Source organism: Phoca vitulina, unplaced genomic scaffold, assembly GCF_004348235.1.
Source record: "Phoca vitulina isolate PV1807 unplaced genomic scaffold, GSC_HSeal_1.0 scaffold33, whole genome shotgun sequence".
Classification (NCBI taxonomy): Eukaryota; Metazoa; Chordata; class Mammalia; order Carnivora; family Phocidae; genus Phoca; species Phoca vitulina.
The window spans coordinates 6,165,878-6,181,390 of NW_022589736.1; the positions used below are offsets into that span (position 1 = coordinate 6,165,878).

Sequence of the window (15,513 nt, forward strand, 5' to 3'; positions counted from 1 at the left end):
CTCCAACACAGGTCCAGAAATAAGGGCATGCACCTGCCAGTCATCCTCGTGGGCATAATTCCTGACAGCAGGATATGCTCTGTGGTCAGCAGGAATGGCCCGAGGGACTTGTTATCAGATCGAATCAAATGTGGGGCCCTGGTGAGGGAGCCGTGGGCACACACACAGGCGTAGACACCTGCATCACCACTGCCAAACGAGCAAGTATTTATTGAGCACCGACTTGATAGGCAGTGATGGGATTTGGGTGCAGGGGTCACAGATACACAAGCGTGGCTTTGAAAAGCCCAACTCTTTGGCCGTGCATTTCAAATGAAAAATAAAAGCACAGAGGTGCTTTGTATTGCGTATCAAATAAGGCAAATAAAAAGCAAGGCTCAGAAACTCAGGGAAAGAGACACCTGTGGACCGGCGTGGCCCGAGGGGCTGGTGGAAGGGGTCTGGTTTTACCCAAAGCTTGGAGAAAAGAGTCCAGACTCGGTTGTATGCTGTCTGCAGTGGCTGGGTTTGACTGTTGAGTGAATGAATGAAACGCAGGCTTTGCTCTCAGATCCTCCGTCCCTGACTCATGGACTTCAGCTACGGGTCGGCTGAGAAGGTGAACGTGGGTCTGACCAGGAGTCCACACACACTTTGTATGGGAGCACCTGTTACTCTGGGGAGTCTGATTCCTGACATTAATTAGAAAGCCACCCAGAACCTATCACGATAGCAGGACGAGATGCGTTGGCTACTATTTCTGTGTCTGGTTGTGTCCCGCTGGTTGTGTCCGTTAACTGACCGAGACTCGGGTCCAGTCTGCAAACCGAGGATGCTAGCGGCTGCCTGCTCACCGTCAGTGGTTTGGTTTGAGGAGCAAGCGAGAGCCGTTTTCACGTTCTTGCTGATCAGATTTGTTCCCCGGAGTGGTCGGCTGCATCAGAACCCTCGGGAGTGCTCATTTGTCAGAGGACAATGGCCAGTGAGACTGTTTTACAAACAGACAACAACAGCAACCCCAAAACAGAGCAAAACAAAGAAAAAACAAAACAAAGCAAAAACCCCCAAAACCTCGGCAAACATACGGTGTTTTATTTTCACTAAAACTCATGGAGGCATGGGAAAAGGGGGTGAACACAAAAAACAAGCAGACATCAGTGAACTAAAATAAAACAAGAAAGAAAACAAACCAACATGTGTATCTGCATGTAAGCATAGGAATTTTAATTGGACAGAACATATGCCAAATTAGAGCAGCTTCAAGCATCGAGGCTGGGACTCGGTGATGGATGAGGCTTTCCATGCACAGAATTCATTCCATCAGGAAGAACATGGTACGTTAAATAATGCAGTGAGTCCAAGGACTATGATGAGATACCCGTTTAATGGGAACCTAAGCACGGCCCACCCGATTCAGAACAATTGGACCAGTCTCGGGATTTACAGCCACATGTGAAAACCGCGGTAACACTCAGGACTTCTGGGTTCTTTGTCATTTGTCAAAGACACTGTGAATTCAGCTCACTGAATGTGTTGGTCAATTCCATTCTGCCATTGGTCAGCATGTTCACGGCTTCTGACAGGAAAGTGTTTTACTCAAAGATTTGCAGAACTTCCTTCCTGTAAGATTTCAGTAGCATGGCAAGAACTGTGAGAGGAAGCTACGGTATTGATCATGAAAACACCCTGCAAAGCCTAAGCTTGTCCTTCACCGGATTTACGGGAAAATGTTGTGGAGAGCAAACATGAGTGAAATTTGCCTAATGCTGAGTTTAAAAAAAAAAAAAAAAATCTATTTTTAAATAAATTCAGTGGGGAAAACAAGAGTTATTTTCCTGATGGAGAAATAAATATCCACCATGCAATTGAGCATAATCATCAGCTATCGATTATATGTCATGTTCTATACCCCATGCTCGGTCCCCGCCGACCTACCTTTTCTCTAGTCTTTCAACAATCCCGAAAGGATTTCCATTATTCCCATTTTGGAGATGAGAAAAGCAAAGTTTAAAGAGTTTGGGAAACCATCACACAGCTGAGAATTAATGAATCTTTTCACTTGTAAGTTCTATGTGGGAATGTTCACCATGGATTCCCCAGAATGCAGGAGGGTAAATGCCCAGTCTTGGCAAATAGAACTGCTAGAATTCCCTTAAAAACACAGTAGTTCCTAAGTTGGGTCACTGTTCAAAGTTTCCAAGGGAACTCACAGCTTGAAGGAAGGGCTCCGGGGTATTTGGACAACAGCTTTCCCACGTTCTTGTGTGGTTGTGTGCTTTCCAGGTTCCCCCTCACCCCCAGCTGTCGCTGGAATACATGCATCCTTAAAAGGCAACGCTCCTCATTACCTAAGCACAGGAAGCTCGGTGGGTGGGTCGTGATTGATTCATGGTGAACCAGAAGCTGTTGGCGCGCCTTCCTCTCTCAAACCCCATGAACTTTTCTAGTCACAATGGGACTGGAACCAGTTCTCATTACCCCCTCCCCCTGACATCCTTGAAGTTGAGTATGCTGCATCACAGACTGGAGAAGCCCAAACACAGGTGGCCCGTCCCATGGGACCGTCCTCACGTGCTCAGTAAAGGCCCCCCTCGCGGCTCTTTCTGCTCTCCAGGGAACGGGGGTGTTGCCGGGGCCACCCCAGAAATGCTGGATTTCCAGTGGTCTGTTGCCCACCAGGCCCTAGCCCCTGCTGCCTGTCTCCGTCTTCCGAGACAGCACCGTGCCAGACAGATCATTAAAACCGGATTGCCCTGGTTCCCTATTTTCAATCTGTAGTGCGCACGAACGTTCTCTTTCATTTACTTTAACTAAACGACTTGTCTGAATTCTGCCTGAAGGCAATTTTACCGTGAAGAGTTAAATTTTTACAGTGAAAATACAGGCACACATATGTCTCGTGGTGAGTTGGCTTGCTTTAGCTTTTGAGCTGTGAATAAATGACCTGGTTTGGGGAGGAGAGCAAATTGTAGGAGTCAGGACAGGGGCGCTAGGGAAGAGCTTCTCTGATTCCCGTCTCAATGGGAAGAGAGGGCACGCGGTCCATTCGCTGCTGTTGAACCTGTCCCTCTCCTCACCTGCAGGAGCAGAGAAGTGACACCCCGCAATGCTGCCTTCACCGACTTCACTGACATCGCCTGTCTTGCACATCTGGAAGGAAGTCTTGCACAACCAGAATGAAGTGTGGCAATGTGAAACTGAAGAAATGGACGAAACAGAGCTATGCTTTGCCGGGTACATGCCAGTCACGGCTAAACATGCTTGGGCACTCAGCACTGTAGGAAGCTGCAGAAAACGCTCATCAGTGGCATGGGGAAGAGTCACCCATTAGCTAAGCAGCTAAGCCGTTTAAAAAGTTAGTAATTGTTTATGGCAGCTTTGAATTGGGGGCTCTTAATTTAAGGAACAGTTCCAGATGATTTCTTTGCTTTTTTTTTTTCTTTTTGGTATGACTTACGTAAAGGGAAGTTAAGGCCTAGCACCCCGAGTTTGGAGGAACTGACAGGGTCATCGGACATTCTAGTGAAATCGGCTTTAATTGAAAATTCTGCAGTGACTACTCAGCCCAGCACGGCTCCTATCAGGACATGTGGTACCCAGACTCCTTCTCCTCTTTGTCTCTTTTCACTCACAGACGTTTAGAGAATTCTCATTAAAATTACTTAGAGCGAAACAGAGAGACCATGTTATAAAATAAACCTAGTTAAATACACTTTGTTGTATTGCCTCATTTGTGTGATGCATGGACTTAATTTTCCTCTCTTTGTGTCTTAACTATGTACATTAGGTGATGCTTGCCAATTAATGCAGGATGTCACATCCCCAATTGCTTTCTCTATCTTCTTAAACATTAAAAATAAATACATGCCATCTGTCTCATATCTTGAAAGCAATTCAAAATGGTTACTTTTGTTTGCTCAGGATTACAGCACAGTTTATAGCTTTAGTGCCTCTGAATTGTAGGAAAGTTCTGTCTCCATTTCATAAATGTAACTTCATTTTTTAAAGTGCATCCCGTGGAAAGAGCAGAAGGCTCTCAGGAGAGCTTGGACAAGACAGAAAACAGGGGTGGGTAGTGATGGAAACCTTGCTCTTTGGCATTTGAGAGAGCTGGACCGAATGCTTAGACTGCTGTTTCCCTGGCTGAGTGATCTCGGGAAATGAACTTTAACTTCGTGAAGCCTCAGTATTCCCTATCTGTGAAATGGGGTAACACCTACTGTGTGGCATGCTCTGGGAAACATATATAAATACACAGAAACTGAGAGAGAGAGAGAGAGAGAGAGGGAGGCAGAGAGAAAACATATTGCCTACCCAACTCCTGGTTAAGGCGCAGTACTAATCATCTTCATCATCACCCAAATTTGGGAGGGGAATAATTCAGTTTGAGAAGGAGGATTGTGGTGAAAAAAAAGTAGCTCAGAGTAGCAGAAGGTTAAATCCTAAGAAAGGAACTACATACGAAAGCTATGCTTTCTCCATAGCAATTAAAATATGAAGGTAAACAACTTGACTCCAATCGCCCCCGCCCCCACTCCCCCAGGGGCACCCAGGTCAGCTGGGAAGTGCAGAATATGACTGGTGCCTCGGGACAACTTGAGACACTTTGGATCTGCCATGGCTACAATGGCACTTTTCAAAGAGGTTTTTTTTTTTTTTTAATTAAAAAAATGGTACGCCATAAAGCACCGAATGCCTGAATAACTTAACTGTAATTAAAGGGGCAAAGGGCAATTTGAGAACGTTTCATTTTCCATTCCAAGTTGGAGCAATTTTCCCAACAATACTTTCTACTGTAGCAAAAGAAAGTTTTCTAGATCTGAGCCGAGCGTTCTGAAAATGGTGAACGTGTAATTTGAAATCCACCCTATACTCACAGACCACAGAATTGTAGTGCTGTATAAAATGCCAGACACATGTGACCTGGCCCAAAATATTTTAGCAATACGAAAATTGAGGTCCAGCGAAACACAGCAAATTGTCCAGAAGCACACAGCTAGTTCAAACAGGAACATACCCTTTGAGCTAGGTTTCAAAAAATTCGTTAAGCACACTGAAATTTTTTAGACTTCTATAAATATCCTTGGTTTACAGCTGATTCCTTACATGACGCGGCTTCTAAGAGCCTTATTTGAACATAACTGAGCTGTTCGGCATAGTCTTCGCATGACAAAGTGGTCAAGTCTTACTAGTAGCCGAGAATGTATTATCAAGCCTTTATTTAGCTGTACTGTCAGGGCAATCCAACTATTAGTCATCTTGACATGTGCCTCAGAACACCACACACCCATGAGTCCTGGCAAAAATTACATCTGCTTCCTGCCGCCTCCCACACGGCAACTCTTTGCAAATTGCAGATATTTTTACTGCCGTTCTAGAAAGAAAATTACTTAACATTCCTAATCTGGGGAGGCATTTAAACTTCCCCTCCCTAATTATAAAATTAAAAGCCAAGTAGTGTAAACTCTGCACATGTAGCAAAATGAAGATCCGCTAGGAAGAGCAGTAGTGAGCAAGCGAAAATCAAAAACTTCTTGAAACAACGATGTTAGGAAGCTCATTCCTAAGGGCATTTCCGTCATCCTGCAGCCCCCTTCTTGTAGAAGCACATTGATTTCACCCTGTCACTACCGAGTCTGAATATGATCTGGAAATGGACTTGTAGGCAGACCAATTGTTACTCATCACACAGCGGAACCAAGATGAAGATCTAAAGCTACTCACACGAAACATTTCTGAAAACCAAAAGCTATTGTACTTTCAAACTCTACATTTAATACATCCTGTTGGCCCTAAAAATTACATATTTATTTATATATTATATACATATTTATATTTATTTATATTTATTATATATGTATTTATATATATATTTAAATATATATATATATATAAAAGCATGTGTTGATCATGTAAACAATCTTTTACTTTCTGCCCTATTTTACTGGGCTGATCAGTAAATATACAGTTTATATAGAAGAGTGGGTTTAAGGCCAGGGGGTGACTTTTGGGCCGGCTCTGTCATTTCTACCTTCCTCAGAGCAACATCAGGTTCCTCTTTCCACATTAGCTCCCAGGACAGGCTGTTTAAAAAGTCAGGGGGGAAAGACAGGCAAGTGGCTCTCCGAATTGCACAAGCGGTATTTCCCAAGGAGGAGCCAGGCTGATTAATAGAACAGGAATCTATTTTGACACCCTTGCCTCACCCTCCCAAAAAAAAGAACCACCAGACTCAAGATGCTGATAAGAATTCTTTTATGTTATTCCAATAAAAAATACATTCATACAGAAATATAACAATCTTGCAAAAAACAATTTCAAATAAAATCTTGTAAAACAAAATTTTACAAAAATCTTACAAAGATTCTTTAGATAACAGGGTGCTTCCAAAAAAAAAAAAAGAAATTTCACTAATAGAAATTTTTTTTTTAATGTCAAGCAAAAAGTTTCTGCTTGATTGAGGCTCAGTTATCACCTGAACAGAATGTAATTCTTTATGTACTTGTTTATTATGAAAATTACAGGCATTGACACACATGGCCCCCAGCCCCACCCAATCAAACAACTTCATGGTGTTTCGTAAGTGAGATAAGCCAGTGCAAGTTGCGGTGGTTGCTTTTTTTTTTTTTTTCCTTTTTGTCTTTTGTTTACCTTCTTGCTTAATGGAATTGTTATGGCTAAGCAACACAGCAGGGCCAAAAAAGGAGTTTCCCCAAACCCAGCAAATCAAGTGCCTGGATTTGGAGTTGCCAAAAGAAAAGTGCATTTTCCCCTCAGCAAAATGAAGTGAGTTGTTCAGGTACGCGTATTCATCAGCCCAGATAAAAAACCAGTTATGTGAGCTTTCCTCATTGCTCATTTCCTGGAAGATCAAACAAAATACCAGCCCAGCCAGACTCATATGTGTATATATATATATATATATACATATATATAAAGAAAAGATCCACACCCCCAAGCCAGCAGCTGGATGAAATATCAGCTGTCCATGCTGCAGTATGCCAATTCGGGGAAATTACTCGTTGGAAAAACTGGAAGAATCTATGTGCTGGAAAAAATAGCTTCATCTGCATAAAAAGTATTCTAAAAAAGAATCCCTGTGATTAGCTTCCTCTTAGGTTAGATGTTCTAATAAGGCTGAAATTCAAAATCAAATCCTTAGTGTGTCTGAGACCAATTAGTGGGCGAGGATTCCCTTCGTGCCACTTTTGAATGGCCGAAGATCCCTTATTCTGGACCTGCCAATAATGACGAGCAAACTCAGCAGTCTGGAATAGATTGGATGCCAAGGATCTGTGGCAAATCATTAAATTACAGATAAAGCCTTTATAAAAGTTATGGTTTTCATTTTTACCTCCTTTATGGCCATTCTGAAGGATTTCTTCACAGGCTGTGGAATTTTCTATCTAAACATTCTTATTTCTCCTTAAAAAAATATTTATATATTATCTATATATATGTATATATATACACACACACACACACACACATACACATACTATACACACAAATATACATACACAAGAATTCCGCCCACTTTTTTAAAAAAAGTAATATACTTTCTGTATTACCAACAGATAGCTAGATAGATATGTGGAGCTTGTGCCTTTTAAGCAAATACATTAACATTGTTTTTTTATATTCTGTATCTTTAATATGTGTGAAAACGTTACATATTAAATACAGCCGGTGTGTGATCTATACAATTGTTGTGCAAAGTCTGTATGAAAGTCTCATGGTGGCAGAAATGGTCCGATTTTCCAATTATCATGTGTTTTCCACTTTAACACTGACAGTCAAGTTGTCTAAAATATCGAGTAAATACTGACTTGTTTGGGGAGTTTTATCTCTCTATTTGTCTTTGTGAAGGAGGACTTTAAAGAGATTTTTTTTTTTTTCTGTATTATATATTGATACAGTACAATGCCAGGTGAAAAAAGAGCCTTAATAAAGCATGCATCACCCATACCCCTGTATGAGACCCCCACAGAAGGGGTCACTTGCATAAGGCACCATTATTAAGATCTACAGTGCATTAACAGCTAGAAAACCAGAAATTAGTCCTCAAGGCATAAATAAGAGAAACTTAGCTGCATGAGAAAACAGTTTCTAAGCTTTAGTGGTTTTATCCACCCAACTGAGAAAAATTTTAGGTTCTTAGTCTAATGTCACATTAGACTAGCAATTCCCAGCCCTAGCATTCTTGATACCCAACATATGCCCAATGTCTTCAAAGGGCATCAGGAAGTTCTCCAAAAAGGTAATTCAAATTCAGAATCATTTAAAAAATAATCCTATGCTGCACGACGCCTTTCTGAAAGGGGAGTGTTACAAAATCGCTGGGGGGACGGTGGGGGAAGGATTGTGTATTACCAGGCCCAGATGGCTAGGGATCACTGAAGTTGACCAATCATCTCTTAGCTGCTCAGTAACTGGAATCAACATTGTAGTCCTGATTTAAGAATGGAAAGCGGATAGTTTCCCAGACCATGCATTACTTTTAGTCTTACAAGGAAAAGTTATCAATGTGTTATATTTGTAAATACACAGCTTATACAACGGGTCACAAATGAGCTCTGTTGTAGCAAGTAAACAAGCTACTTGACACATTGCACGTTTTTTTTTTTTTTCGTAGCTGCACCAGACACCGAAAGTTCTCTCGCACGGGGAGGGGCTCCCCTCCCCACACCCACTCGCCACTCGGGGGTCTTGACCACCCACTCCCGCCCTCCATGTTTTCCCTTCTTTTTTTTTTTTTCTTCTTCTTCTTTTTTTTTTTTTCCTAAGGCGCAGACCCCACCCCCCAGGAAATGATCGGTGGTCACCTCATCTCCTGGGATACTCCTCACACACAGAACATTCAAACTCCGCGCTTGCTGCCTCTTGCAGTCTCGCTACCGCAAGGGAAAAAAGACTCTGCCCCCATCACACAGTCAGTAACTAACAGACCCTCCACAGACAGTCAACCCAACCATTAACATTCTCAGTGCACATGCTCACGGCAAAGGCTTAGGGACCACTCAGAAGATAGGTACCAGTGGCGAGTCCAGGGCCACCCAAACACCACACACCGCGGGTGCTCTGCCGCTTCTGACATGACGTTTTTCGCCCTCGAAAGACCTTCCAAGTAGAGGTCCTGGAGGCAACTGGGTGGGGTGCAAAATGGCATGCTTTGGCTGGAACACGCACCCTCCTTCCACGGCTGTCTCTCAGCCTGGAAGCCTTTTAGCCCGCAGGATTCGCCGCTCTGCTCCCTCAGAGGTGCCTCTTCATGTGCAGGGCCAGGTGGTCGGACCTGGAGAAACACCTGCAGAGCAAATCAGCACCCGACAGGTTAGGTCTCCGCCTTCACCGAGCTTACAGCCCTCCTGGCCTGCGCTCCCCCGACCCAAGTGCTCTCCGAGGCAAGGGGGGCATCCACTAAGTCACAGCCATTCCCTTTTGTGTTTCTGAAGCAGGAAACTCCAGTGGACGGGCAGATAAAGGAAGGACTCCAATCTGCTCTTTGGAGGATTTCACCTGACCTTATTACTCAACCGTCAAGTTTGCACGGCTGCAGGCCAACCTCCAGAAAGTATGAATGAAATCACTCTATGCTCATGCACCCAGAACCCAGCTCTTCCTAATTTGGACAACTGGCAGGTTACAGACTGTCTCAGAAAGTCCCCGGCTGAAGCGCGGGACAGGGAAGCGCCTGGCTTCTTCACTGCCTCCCGCCCCTCCCGGGAGAGGCCATTCCGGTCCCTGCGCTTTGTGCACGTACCTGTCACAGTGAGAACATTTAAAAGGCTTGGCACCAGTGTGCTTTCTGAAGTGTCTGGTTAACTCATCGCTTCTTGCAAAACGCCACTCACACCCTTCCCATGAGCATCTGTAAGGCTTTTCTCCTGGGAAGAGAGCACACGACAGGCACACTGTGATTTCACTGAGCAGGAGGAGGTACGCAGCAACAGGACACACGCAAGCCGCCGCACCGAAGTCAACTCATTCGCCAGCTCCGGGGCCGGCCTCGGTAAGGACGGAGCCGGTACTGGAGGTGAAACGGCGGAGCCCCTTCCTGAGCCAGCCGGGGGCCGCCAAGTGCTGCAGCCGGGACCCAGGCATGGCAGGGCCCACGGGACAGTCATCAGCGTTACCCAGTAAGAATGACAAATGCTCAGCCTGGCGAAATACTTCTGAGGTGACGTGTCAGCCCACTGGACCCACAGCCCTGGCGGGGGCAGGGTTTTATTGCTCTCTCCATGGAAACGCTTTCTCTCAAGCACTTATTTTGTTCCTTACTCACTTCCCTGTGGAATGAGGCTTTGTACTTTCCTCCGGGAAACGACATTTCTCCAAAACTGAGGTCATGAGTTTCTGGGAAACCCCATCCTGAGGGCCTTCAAAGCACTTTCTAAATGACAATCAAGCGACCAAATCGACCTCTTCCATCAGTCAGACAATAAATATGAATTCACTACAAGTGCTACCTGAGGAAATTCAAGATGTTGTTCCAGCCAGTGCCCGAGTGGCCTGTCGGGACATACGGGGGTAGGGCGGGGGGGACACCTGGTTCCTGACCCCGGCTCTGCCGGGGACCCCGACTTGAGGGCTCAGAGGTCCCCTCTCGTCACCCTCACCGGCCAGGTCAGAGCTTACGTGACTCCACGTGCAAGATCCCTCCCCACTCCGGAACTTGGGTGACTCTTCACCCGGCTACCCCAGACTGTCACAGTAATTTCAGATGCGACTTTCATCTGGGTTGTGGGCTTTCATTACAAAGCTGTTTTGTTTGTTTGTTTTTTTTAACTGGTATCAGAAAACAAAGGCCACGTGATACACAGAGAACTTCTCAGCAAGTACCCAGGGATCAGTACTGCTTCCGGTGGAGCGCATGGGTCAGGCTCCCACATCTCATGGCCCGGGGGAACCCGCATGCTCCGCACCCCCCAGCCGCCCCTTCCCCCCCACCCTTGAGCTTCATTTCAGAAAATCGGAGGTAACTCCACATGACGGGGGGGCCCCCCAGCGATCACGGGGAAGGTTGGAGTGAGTGAGGGATGGGGTGTAGGCGGAGAATGGGATTTACCTCATTTGTTTAATCTGAAAGTCTCACCCGTTCATCGGGCACACACGTCCAGTCCTTGAGCTCCCACTCTGTCCTCCCCAGAGACCCAACTCTTTTGGGGAAGCATGAGGTGAGGATGTGTCTGCTCTGCCAGCCTCCTGCGGAGCCCCGGCCCCCTCCCAGGGCTGGTGCATCAGTGGCGCCCACCAGCAGCCCACCTCCCGCGTCGCGCAGGAGGGACTGACCTGTGTGAGTGCGCTGATGTGCTTTCAAGTGGGAGCTTTTGGTGTAAACTTTCCTGCAGCCGTTAAAGTGGCAGCGGTGCACCCGCCTCCGGCCATCCGGGGAGGCGTCCCCACTGCCCTTGTCGCCCGGCTTTCCCGCAGTCCCACTGCGCAGCTTCCCGGGGGGGTGCAGCTCGCCTGGCACGCAGCCCCACAGGTGAGAAGGCTCCCTGCTTAGTTCTGGAGAAGATGGGGGCGTGGAGGTGACGGAGGAGCTCAGGGTCCCCGAGTTGACTAAGACTTCGCCAATGGGGTCGGAGGTAAACTTGGTGGTGGGAGAAAGTTCCTCAGAGCTGTCGGAGGCCTCGCTGCTCACGTCGGAGTTCAGGCTGTTGGTCTCCAGGTTGTAAGCAAAGCCGGGGCTGTTCAGAGCATCCTCAGGGGGACTGGAGGAAAGCTTCAGGTCCGGGTCCTCCTTTTTCTCCCGAGCCAGGATGATTTTGGTCCACAGATCTTCCTGGCTGTCAAACTTGATTTCGGAGGCTGACACATAGCAGGGTTCGCTCTGGAGGTAACGTTCCAACTCCAGGCAGGTCTGTGCGAAAGGAACCACAAGAATGCACGTGATCGTGATGACGACTGACAATGGAACTGAAAGCACGTTTCCAAAAACATGCAGGAATCAAGGGCAAACAGACTGTGGCCATGGGGCTGTAAGAATCGCGTCTCTAGGAACGGATATATGCAATCAGGAGAAGGACCAGTGGCCACAAGGACTCTAGGCCTTCCCAGGTTGGACCAGTGGCCACAAGGACTGATGGTCTCACCAGGCCACCTTTGTCATAGTTACCAGTGTTGACGCGACTACTGAGTTTCTGTAAACCACACAAAGAAAACCAGCCTCAGACACATGCCCCCCAACAGGTTTAACCAGATCATCTGACGGTCTCGAGAACCATGTGCTTTAAGGAATGCCCCGGCCACCCTCCCTTCTCACGCACAAGACAGAAAGGCTGCACTGCACGCGAGGCAGTGTGTTCTGACATTGCATGTGTCTTTCTTTAGCGACACAGCTGAGAGCACAGGGCCACACTCAGCCAGCACACGCCGCTAGCGGACGGTCTGTGTTCAGGGACATCAATGGAGCTGTTGGAGAAACCACCCTGTTTCCTGTAGTGCCCGACCTAGGAGGCTTTCAAAGAACGCCATTCCCAAGTGCGGGGCCATGCTCGCACACAACTTTAATGACTTCCACAGTGGTCAGAGAAAAACAAGAGCTTCAACAACAGGAGTGGAGAAATAATTCCAGAATGGCCATCTGCTATTGTAAACGATGCAGGAGGGGAAATTCCTCCCCAGCCCTGCTGGGAGTCCCACAATGGACAAGAACTTTATCTACTGGCCAAGAGTACAACTGTATGAGTCATCACTCTGTTTCTTTCACGCAATGCCAAAGGAGACTTCCTTTTGAAATTCTGACCGGCGGCCAAAAAAGGACCCGGTTCAAATGTACATGCAGTGTGTCATGGACAGTGCCCCTCCCCAGCCCCACAACCAACCTTTCAAGAAGCTACAACTGCCGAGAGACCAGCATCCCCTCTCCCCACCATCTCAAACTTTCTAGCCACTGGAAAAGAAAAACGGTAGGAAACATTTTAGGATTAAATTATGTCTGCCCTTATCTTTACTAGGATCAAGTGTCTGCATGTCCATATAAGGCTGTCTATACAACTGCAATTCTACAGAATTAAATTTCTACAGCAAACTCTGCTCTTTTTAGCAAATCATTTTCAGGACTAGCAAAGCCTACCCAAAGGGCTCATGCTTGCTTGCTTACTTAGCAAATGCGCCTGCTATAATATAGCACATACCCTCCCCCTCCCCAGACTCGTCACATAGCCAGCATGAGCAAGCAAAGGGGAAAAAAACAATCATTGTTTTCTCTTTACCCCTAAAATTAGACGTCTGAGTTACAGTGCATACGACAGTGTTCTGAGAAAACAGTATTCTGAGGAGAGACGGCAAGGTGTTTTATTGATGCGCCAAAGAAAAAGGAAAGCACATTTACTGAGATCTTGTTAAACTTTAATAATCTGGCTAATTTGAAATCTCCATTATGCTGATAAGCACTGGGGACCAAAACGTAGCTCTCCGAGAGTTTAAAAGCCTCTGAAGAGGACCGGGAGCTCAGCCTGGCTTGGGGCCCAAATCCCAAATGCCCGTAGGAAACTACTTAGATCAATTTCAATCACGTCCTAGGGAGCAGCTTCTTTAGGAGGAAAAGGGGGGGGAGGGGAGAGGAAGGCAGGATAGGGCTGGGAACAATTAAGCAGGCATGTGAAGGTTGCAACACTTTGCATTTCATCCCTTTTAAAAGCTTTCTGGGCTTTGAAACACACAGAATATATTTGATCTGCTAATTCACTTTGTGACAAAAAGCAAACAGCCTAGCAGGGCAGAGAGACAGCCCCCACCCCTCCTTCTATCTTTTTAAAGACAATGAGACAAGTGTCAGAATCTCTCTCCCTTCAGGCAATCCTAACGAATTGGGGGAGGGGGGGTTAACTTTCTTAAATGTCCAATGTCAAAAATTCCAGTTCTACTAAAAAAATGCCGGAAACCGAGACTCTTCTTCTCAAACTCAGACTTGAAGCAATTGGGACGGGCTCATTGTCATATGACTGATAAGTCACTGGTTGTGCAAACATTGTTGGCTTTTTTTTTTTTTTTTTTCTGGTCAACAAAAAAAGCAGGTAAGAAAAACAAGGCAGATCGAAACAAATCTTAAGGATTCCAAAGAGGAAAAAGAAACTGGAAATGACCTAGTAGAAAAAAAAGGAGCTGGTGGATGCTTCACGGGTGACATTTTTAATTAAAAAAACAAAAAACAAAAAACAACTCTGTACAAACACCAAAAAAGCAAAAACAAAAACAAATTCCCCATTAAAAACAAAACAAAACAGAACAAAACCCAACAACCCTTGGCAGTCCAGGCAAGTTCATATGACAAGATCCAGCTGTGGAGTCTGGAGCTGGTACAAGGCACCAAACTTCTGCCAAGGGCTCGGGCCGGGATCAGGCCGCGGAGCTGGGACTGCCCTCGGGAGGATGCAGTCCAGGAGCCCCAGAAACGGGCGAAAACGCTCGGAGAGACCAAGCGCTGCGGCGCCCCGTTCATATGACAACTCCGCTTCACGCCGTCAAAGGCCCCTTTAAAGTGCCTTCCGCACGCAAGCAGCACAAAGTACGTTTTAAGACTAATTATTCTAATTTTTTAAAAATTTACCCGAACCATTAAAAAAAAAGAAGAAGAAGAAGAAGAAGAAGAAAAAGAAATGCACCTCCAACCACACACCATCCTGTCCGTGCGTGCATGCACTCCCTCCTCGGTGCACCGGGCACCTGGCACACGAAAATTCCTATTTACCTGTTGCCAATATTCCTCCAGGGAGGGCAGCGCCGAGAAGTAACCAGTCTCGTGCACAATCTGGAGTTCCTGGAAGATGCTGCACATTGGGAGTACATCCATGTCGGGTTGGAAAAGACAGTCACTGCTGTTGTGAAAACAGGGAGGTGTGCGGTCTGGAGTCGGGAGCGCAGCAGTCGTGCCTGCAGCGCCGGGGAAAGTTTCATGCAAACTCAGTGCACAGCAATTAGGCGCCGCGGGTTCGGATCCTGCCGGAGCCCAGAGACGCGCTCGCGAGCCCACACAATATTTGCAAACACCGGACTGACTGCAAACGTAACCCCTGCAAAACTTCCCTATTCAAAGCTCCGCTGCCAGCCTCCCCCTCCTCCCCGCTGGCTCCCCCCACTCCCTCCCCCCACGTGACTCGCCCGCGCCCGCCCCGCGCACCGCCCAATCACGCTGCGCCCGGCCCGGGGGCTGCGCGCCGGTGATGTCAGCTCCGGCCAATGGCAGGCGGTGACTCACAGCGGCCCCGCCTGGCGTGACCGAGCCTCTCCATCACAGCCCTCGCCATTGGCTCAATTCGAACTTCAGGCGGCTCTGATTGGAAGGAGTCCTCGCAGGCTATTTTTAGCAGGGTATATAAGACGCGGGCCGCCGCGCGCCGGAGGAGTCGGCGCTGGGAGGTGCAGGCCGAGCGGCTCAGTGAGCCTGCGGCCGGCCGAGGGAGCCGCTCCTCCCGTCCCCGGTCCGCGTCCCATCCCCCGGTCCCCGTGCCCCGTTCCCCGTGCCCCGTTCCCCGGGTCGGGCCTCGGCCCACCGCTCAGACCGGCAGTCCCGTCCCCGCCCCCTCT

General features: G+C 47.1%; 1 protein-coding gene across 1 annotated transcript; it reads right to left on the reverse strand.

The window, feature by feature from the left end:
- Positions 1-6,217: 6,217 nt before the first annotated feature.
- Positions 6,218-15,062, reverse strand: KLF6 (Kruppel like factor 6). Its single transcript, XM_032425918.1, has 4 exons — positions 14,678-15,062; positions 11,272-11,845; positions 9,743-9,866; positions 6,218-9,286 (listed from the first exon to the last, which is right to left on the reverse strand). The coding sequence occupies exons 1-4, from the start codon at positions 14,777-14,779 to the stop codon at positions 9,235-9,237; spliced, it is 852 nt and encodes a 283-aa protein (XP_032281809.1). The 5' UTR covers positions 14,780-15,062; the 3' UTR covers positions 6,218-9,234.
- Between the last annotated feature and the right edge of the window lie 451 nt (positions 15,063-15,513).

Bases quoted from the DNA above. Each gene is read 5' to 3' on its own strand.
- KLF6 (XM_032425918.1), bottom strand. From the start codon at position 14,779: ATGGATGTACTCCCAATGTGCAGCATCTTCCAGGAACTCCAGATTGTG. The intron at 11,846-14,677 runs GTAAATAGGAAT...CCTTTCGCACAG, and splicing joins TGGAGGAATATTGGCAACAG to ACCTGCCTGGAGTTGGAACG. The intron at 9,287-9,742 runs GTACGTGCACAA...TTTGCTCTGCAG, and splicing joins AAATGTTCTCACTGTGACAG to GTGTTTCTCCAGGTCCGACC.